The sequence below is a fragment of the Brassica rapa genome, chromosome A07 (assembly GCF_000309985.2).
Source record: "Brassica rapa cultivar Chiifu-401-42 chromosome A07, CAAS_Brap_v3.01, whole genome shotgun sequence".
In the NCBI taxonomy this organism is placed as follows: domain Eukaryota; kingdom Viridiplantae; phylum Streptophyta; class Magnoliopsida; order Brassicales; family Brassicaceae; genus Brassica; species Brassica rapa.
Window position 1 is genome coordinate 16,403,879 of NC_024801.2, and position 8,346 is coordinate 16,412,224.

Consider the following 8,346-nt stretch of genomic DNA (forward strand, 5'->3'; position numbering starts at 1 on the left):
CGGATTGGATTAATGTCGAAATCCAACTAAAGTTGAACCGGTTAAAACCCCATATCGAACCGTCAAAAATCCGGGAACTGGCGACCCAATGAACCGACCAAACTTCGGTTAGTATATAAAGCAAAATTTTGTTAATGAAACAATTAATTTTTCTTCTCTTTAAACTAAAAATATGATTTATTAAAGATTAATAAAGTATCGTCTCTATCTTTTTTTACGTATTTACAACTTATAAATTACAAGATACAAAGTTCAATATTCACGTCAAAATATTGTTTTTGTCTATTTCTCATTTAAACATTTTATTTCATGATCACTTGTTCTGGAGACTTTAATAATTGAAAATTTATATTTGTGAAATTTGTATTTCAAAATATAACTTTTACTTAATATGTATATATATATATATTTAAAGTGATGAAAATTTAGAGTGATAAGTTTTAGGAATAAAGTTTAAATGTGCTTTCACAGTAATTTTAGATTTGAACTATTAAATTATTTTATTATTTTGTTATATTTTAATTTTAATTTTTAAAATTTTCTAAATATTATGGATATTTAAATATTTTATTTGATATGATCTATTTTTGTAAGAATATGCATATTATTTACAAATTATTAATAAATTTAGTTTAATCTAATCAAATCCGATCGAATCCGGTTCAGATCCGGTCGAACCACAATGACCCATGATCCAAAAAATTTATGGTTCGCTAACCGATCCGGTTTTAACATACCACGTTGAAAAAAAATTGCATAGGGACTCAAAACGTTCAGATATGATCTGAGGAAGTTGTTTACCGGACACAACTTATGTGAGATTCTGTTCATTTCCTTTATTTCACCTAATAAATACATTTATTACCTTAAATATTGATTTTCTTCGTTTTACTAAAAGTTGGGATATATATCCATTCCAACGTAGAGCTACCTAGTCAGCAACTTTAAATACCCTGTTCCCTTCTGTATCCCTTCAAAGCTCTAACTAAACAAAAAAAAAACCGTATAACAAATTTATTATTCAAAAAAACTTTAAAAGAGTAACAAATTAAATAAAATAAATATAAAATAAAAATTAATAAGAAGAAAGCCAAGTCGGTTTCAACCTTTTTCTTCACTATAAATTAGCGTTTCCGCTTCTCTCTTCCCACAATAAACTCATCTTCTCACGTCACATTGGATCTCCACAAAAAAACTATTTTCTCCTGAATCTCTCAATCCTTTTCTCTCTTTCTGGGTAAATGGAGAATCTCTCTCAAATCCTCCCTCGTGTCCTCGTCGTCTCTAGACGCACTGTTCGTAAAAACAAATTCGTCGACTTCGTTGGTTCTTCTCTAACCTCTCTGTTTTTTTTATTGCATGCATGGTTCTGTTTTTTTTTTTTTTTTTTTTGTGATTTAAAAATCAAACCATTTATTTATAAATATTTATTCCGGTGGGTTTTCTCTGTAAATGGTTATAATGATTGTGAGTGTTTTGATGTTTCAGGTGAATATCATCTTGATTTGATAGTTCGTTATGGATGTGTACCCGTGATTGTTCCACGTGTCACTGGTGTTCATATGTTGCTTGATAGCTTCAAACCAATCCATGGAGTTCTTCTTTGTGAAGGGGAAGACATTGATCCTTCTCTTTATGAATCTGAAATCTCTTCCCTTTCACCTGAAGAGCTTCAGGAGATTAGAGACACACATGCGAGTGATACTGCTATTGACAAAGAGAAAGATTCCATTGAGTTAGGTCTTGCTAAGCTCTGTCTTGAACAGAACATTCCTTACTTAGGAATCTGCAGAGGATCACAAGTAAAAATATTTTTATGTCTCTCCTTTTGAAAGTGTATGTTTGTTTTTGTAGTTTCAATGTTAATGAAATAACATTTTATGGCAGATTTTGAATGTTGCTTGTGGTGGGACTCTCTATCTTGATTTAGAGAAAGAGCTAACGAATAAGTTACCGGAAGAACGTAGAACGAAGCATATCGATTATGATAACTATGATGGGCATAGACATGTTGTGAGGATTGTTGAGAAGAGTCCACTTCATTCTTGGTTTAAAGATTCGTTGGATGGAGAAAACATGGAGATTTTGGTTAATAGTTATCACCATCAAGGTGTCAAGAGATTGGCACAGAGGTTTGTGCCCATGGCGTTTGCTGCGGATGGGTTGATGGAAGGTTTTTACGATCCCGATGCGTATAATCCTGAAGAAGGGAAGTTCATAATGGGTTTACAGTTTCATCCCGAGAGAATGAGATCAGATGATCTTGATGAGTTTGATTACCCTGGTTGTCCTGCTGCATATCAGGTGTGTGTTCTTGGAGATAGATATAACCAAAATGAAATTGTGAATTGATTGTTTGGAGGGTTTTGTTTTGATTGTAGGAATTTGCAAAGGCTGTGATTGCGTATCAGAAGAAGCTGAACAGCACGATGTCTGTGCCAAAGACATTGGAGCTTGATAGGGAGATGGAGAATAAAAGAAAGATACTTGTCCGAAGTTTCTCACTTGCGAGGAATATGTATGCTAAAGGAGCACCTGGTAAGAACCCATCAAAAGGATCAGAGCTCGAAGTTGGTGCCGAGTTTCTTGAGGTAAAGAATACTAAATCTACTTTACATAAGTCTTTGATTTCAAAGAGGCAAAATGGTTTAGAGACACTTGTTTGGCTTTTGGCAGCCCTTAAGGGTTACATAGTAAAAGCTAGCCTTTGAAATACGGCTATGTATTTCAATTAATATTCATTTCAGTGGGGGGGTTATATGATGTCTGTGGTTGTTGTGATGGGCCAAGGTGACCCCAGACCGGGCCAGCTCGTTTATGCCAGGGCGGTCTGGACCTACTTTAAAAACGTAAAATGGATCTCCATGCAGACCGATCCACAAAAACATAGTATATTATTTTCTTTTTACCGAGTTAGTTATTCTTTTGGGTATGTTGTGGTGTTTTACAGTCAAATACAGCGCTAAGCGCGGAGCAAGAGACGAGGCTGAAGGAGATGGGAGCCACGGTGAGGAACGGGGGATCATATATGAAAAAGATGAAAGTAGACGAGGAGAAGCAGAGGATGGCAAGGAACATGATGAACAAGATGAACACTGAGCAACTGTCAGAGCTTATGGCATTCTATCATTTGATGGGAAATATATGTGGAGAAGTTTTGGAGAGAAAGCTTCATGGCAATGGCAATGGCAATGGCAATGAATGCTTTAAGGATCTGTGAGAGAGTTCACATGAAACGGAAGAGGATGCAATAAGGAAAAGGCGACTTTTTGAATTTGCTTTTTTTGGTTAAAAGATGGGAAAGTAACGTGTGTGTGTGTGTGATTAATTTAATCGTACCTAACGGTCATAGGTTACATGATAAATTTGCCAACAAATTGGTAACGTACTAACGTTAATCAAGCAATGCTAATGCAAATACAACGACGATGTTTCAAAAGTTTTGAGAAAATAACTTATTTATTCTGAAGACGTTAATTAAGGATATCTTTTTATTACTGAAATGTTCGGATGCGATTTCATAAACAATTGCTAAAATTTTCTTTCCTATAAGACTTTGGTTTTCCTCTTTATGGAGATCCTTATCGTTACTTGCTATTTTTTATGAAATGCAAATTACTTTTCGGGATTTTTGCAAAATTGACCTACAACTTAAAGTCAAACACAAAACTAACCTCCCTTTTTTTTGAAAATTGGTTTTGCCCTATTCACCCCACAAGTTCATATAATTTACGAAAATGCCATCAATTTTTTTTTTCTTTTTTTTTCGAAAATGACATTTTTACTCTCTCACCCTCATCATCTTCAAGTAATTACAAGATTGCCATTGTCATCAATACCACAACCACCATGAACAACCAATTTGAAGCTCTTAATGCTCCCAAAATCGATTTACCCTTCTTCTTTTTCCATTCTTGTGAACTAAACACAACATATCTCTCAATTTCTCTCCACAATGAGCTAAAAAAACCCAAGATTTTGATTCTAAATTTTTTATGGTTCATAGAGTCATAGAAGCTAACAATTATGGGTGGGTGACTTTCGTTTGTGATTCTGTGTGCTTGGAGAAGCCTTATGTATGCTAAGGAACTTATCTCACCAATTTAAGGTATGACATCGAGTTTTTTTCCAGATCTGTTCGTCAGACGACTTACTTGGGAAGTCGTCTGGCTGTAGACGACTTACCTTTCAGTCGTCTGGCTGTAGACGACTTACCTGGAAGTCGTCTGGTCAACGCAGAGGTTATTTTTACAATTGACTTTGAAATCTGTAACCTGAGACGACTGAAAGTTAAGTCGTCTACTATTGTTTGGATTCAAAAAAAATTCCAAAGAACCTAGACGACTTACATTTCAGTCGTCATAGGTTAGTTTTGCATTTGACTGGATAATTTCAGAAGTTTGACTTCCCCAGACGACTTACATTTCAGTTGTCTGGCGAAAATTAAAATAATAATATTTTTTTAAAAGTAGACGACTTAAAGTTAAGTCGTCATAGGTTAGTTTTGCAATTGAAAAAAAAAACTTCAAGATTTAATTATACACAGACGACTTATAATTCAGTCGTCCACCAGACGACTTAATTGTAAGTCGTCCAGGACTTTTTTCCGAGATTCTGGTCAAACCTCGTAAATCCTAGACGACTTACATTTCAGTCGTCTCGTGGACGACTGAATTATAAGTCGTCTGTATATAATTAAATCTTGAAGTTTTTTTTTTCAATTGCAAAACTAACCTACGACGACTTAACTTTAAGTCGTCTACTTTTAAAAAAATATTATTATTTTAATTTTCACTAGACGACTGAAATGTAAGTCGTCCAAAAAGTCAAACTTCTGAAATAATCCAGTCAAATGCAAAACTAACCTCTGACGACTGAAATGTAAGTCGTCTAGCTTTTTTGGAGTTTTTTTTTTAACCAAACAATAGTAGACGACTTAACTTTCAGTCGTCCGAAATAACAGATTTCAAAGTCAATTGCAAAAATAACCTCTGCGTTGACCAGACGACATATAGTTTAGTCGTCTAGACAACTTAGATTGAAGTCGTCCGCGTCTTCTCCACTAGTTTTTAAGTCTTCTACGTTAGTTTTTGAATAACTTGTATTTTTAAGAATGATAAGTAACTTCAAGATATGTAAAACTCATATTTACAAAATATGTTCTCTCCCTTAGTTTTACTAAATTTGACTAAGTTTTTCAATGCAAACTTATAAAAAATATGATATGCTTTGACTAGTTACTATTGTTTGTTTCCATCTCTTACCAACATTCTTGTTTATTATGATGAGAAAAAGGCCATTGGAGTTTATTATTGCATATGAGAGATCCAAAGATAAGAAAAAGGCTACTGAAGTCTATTATTTCATTGATTTGTAAATGTGTAAACACATTGTTAGCACATTTAATACATCTTGGAAAATATTATTACTGATTTTACAAAAAATTCACAACTAAAAGAGTATACATGCAATTCACAACTTGAGTAGATGAGTAGACAAGACCAGACAACTTGAGTAGATGAGTAGACAAGACCAGACAACTTTTAAGAAGTCCAGATGACTTCTAAGAAGTCCAGACGACTTCCAGGAAGTTCAGACGACTTTTAGGAAGTCCAGACGACTTCCAGACGACTTTACAGGAAGTCCAGACGACTTTACAGGAAGTCCAGACGACTTTACAGGAAGTCCAGACGACTTCCAGACGACTTTACAGGAAGTCCAGACGACTTTACAGGAAGTCCAGACGACTTCCAGACGACTTCCAGATGACTTTACAGGAAGTCCAGACGACTTTTAGGAAGTCCAGACGACTTCCAGACGACTTCCAGACGACTAACAAGTAAGTCGTCCCAAAAGTCTTCCAGATCTGAAAAACCTGCATATTAAATCCAGATCTGAAAAACCTGCATATTCAAAAACGTTCAAATGGCTTAAAAACAGAAAAAATGAATGGAAGATTAGATAAATCTACCTTTATAGAACACACAAAAATACATATCTAAAAATAATAGATCTACCTTTAAATTAGTGGAAGATGAGTACCATCTAATTAAAAACCTGCAAAAAAAATAGATTAGTAACAAAGACATGAGACAAAATTGAAAAATTCATATAAAGTTTGGTGTTTTCAAGTCAAAGAGATTAAAGTGGGTTTGGAGAGTTTTAGTTTGGGAAAAAAGTAAGAACTTTATACAACAAGAAGTTACCAAATGAAGAAAAATCAGACATAAGAACTTACCAAAACGCTCAGAAAAATCCAGACGACTTCCTAGAAGTCCAGACGACTTCCTGGAAGTCTAGACGACTTCCTGGAAGTCCAGACGACTTCCTGGAAGTCCAGACGACTTCCTGGAAGTCCAGACGACTTCCAAGAAGTCCAGACGACTTCCAGACGACTTCCAGACGACTTCCAGACGACTAACACGTAAGTCGTCCCAGAAGTCTTCCAGATCTGAAAAACCTGCACATCAAATCCAGATCTGAAAAACCTGCATATCCAAAAACGTTCAAATGACTTAAAAATAGAAAAAATGAGTGGAAGATTAGATAAATCTACATTTATAGAACACACAAAAATACATATCTAAAATTAATAGATCTACCTCTAAATTAGTGGAAGATGAGTACCACTTGATTAAAAACCTGTAAAAGAGATAGATTAGTAAGAAATACATGAGACAAAACTGAAAAATTCATATAAAGTTTGGTGTTTTCAAGTCAAAGAGATTAGAGAGAGGTTGGAGAGTTTTAGAATGATGAACATTACATTTTTGTTGCAGCCATTTGAGAGGAGGAGAGAGAATGTGTAAATTTTTCTTTATATAGGGAGGCAAAAAATCTAATTAGGTTAAATATTTTTGACTCAGACGACTTCCTGGACGACTTACATTTCAGTCGTCTGGTGAAGAAATTAAAACAGACGACTTACATGTAAGTCGTCCAGAAGAGTTTAATATTTTTAGCGGGAAATTAAATATTTTTAGTGGGAAACTAAAATAGAAGACTTTCCAGACGACTTACAAGTAAATCGTCTGGACGACTTACAAGTAAGTCGTCTGGACGACTGAAATATACGTCGTCCGGGTAAATTATTCAACAGACGACTGAAATATAAGTCGTCCACACCCTAAACATAACCCCTAAACTTAATTATCTAATTAAACACTTCATAAAACCAAATCAAACTTGAAAAGTGTTTACTATACACAGAAATAAACACATATAAGTGAAAACTAATTTCTGAAAAAAACATTTTAGTTTTCCAAAATCTAACCCTAACAATCCATACAATACTACAACATATGTTTGCCAAACTCCTAAACCAAAGTATTTCATGATTCACTACTTCCACTCATCTATCTTCAAAACAAATCAATTTTATCATATCTTAATTTATATCACTTAAAACTGTTTATAATTACTTGATTTTTATTTTTCACGCATCAAAATATTTTTTACAAGATTTATAAATTATTTTTAAAATAAGCTGGTACCAGACGACTGAAACTTCAGTCGTCTAGACGACTTCCAACAATTCAGACGACTCAGACGATTTACTGGGGCTATATTCGTAAAAATGGCTTCTGTTTTTTTGTTTGGTCACAAGGGGCTGAGCTGTAATTTCACTAGGCTTTTAGGTTAGTTTTGCATTTGATTCAAGTTTGGGTATAGGTTTGGGATTAAAATCAAGTTGTGGGTTAGTTTTGGCAAAAACCCCTTACTTTTCTGTGCAAATGCTTTTTTGAATAGTCTATAAAGACTATGGTGATGATTTGTGAGAGCTGTGACTGCTGTCCACAACCTCATTTCTATCTACACCAGTAAAATTAAAGTAATCACTAGACTGGTAACTAAACTGGAAAAGCTTTATTAGTTGGACCAGGTTTAGTTTAGTTTGATTAAATTTATTTATAGAATAAAAACTACTACATGATCTAAATGTTTTTTTTATCATTTATCTTCTACAAATTTGACGAATATAGTAAAATTAAATTATTAAAGTTACCAAAACATAGTTATGAAATAAAATTTAAATACAAATTAAATGGAAATAAATATGAAAATCAATTAACTTTGAACATAAATTGTCAGAATATATAAATATTTAATAGGAAAAACAAATATAAAAGAATATCAGTTTTATTTATATAAATATTTTTTCATAAAGATATTATATCGATTTTAGAAAAATAGAAATGATAACAAAACTGATTTATGGAAATGGATTTTAAACAAATTCGGTTTTATCCGGTTCATTGTTTCGATGGTTTTCAGTTTTTAAATGTTTATAATAGTTTTTATCGGTTCAATATATAGTTTTTGTGTTTTGTTATTTAACCAACCAGG

General features: G+C 33.5%; 1 protein-coding gene across 1 annotated transcript; it reads left to right on the forward strand.

Annotated features, from left to right (window-relative positions):
- The first annotated feature begins 334 nt into the window (after window positions 1-334).
- On the forward strand, window positions 335-3,477 carry LOC103850104 (putative glutamine amidotransferase GAT1_2.1). Its single transcript, XM_009126815.3, has 5 exons — window positions 335-1,326; window positions 1,489-1,802; window positions 1,888-2,304; window positions 2,382-2,591; window positions 2,951-3,477. The coding sequence occupies exons 1-5, from the start codon at window positions 1,242-1,244 to the stop codon at window positions 3,218-3,220; spliced, it is 1,296 nt and encodes a 431-aa protein (XP_009125063.1). The 5' UTR covers window positions 335-1,241; the 3' UTR covers window positions 3,221-3,477.
- The last annotated feature ends 4,869 nt before the right edge of the window (window positions 3,478-8,346 follow it).

Excerpts from the sequence above, each read along its gene's own strand:
- LOC103850104 (XM_009126815.3), top strand. The coding sequence starts at position 1,242 with ATGGAGAATCTCTCTCAAATCCTCCCTCGTGTCCTCGTCGTCTCTAGA. Across the intron at positions 1,327-1,488 it reads CAAATTCGTCGACTTCGTTG|GTGAATATCATCTTGATTTG; the intron begins GTTCTTCTCTAA and ends TTGATGTTTCAG. Across the intron at positions 1,803-1,887 it reads GAATCTGCAGAGGATCACAA|ATTTTGAATGTTGCTTGTGG; the intron begins GTAAAAATATTT and ends ATTTTATGGCAG.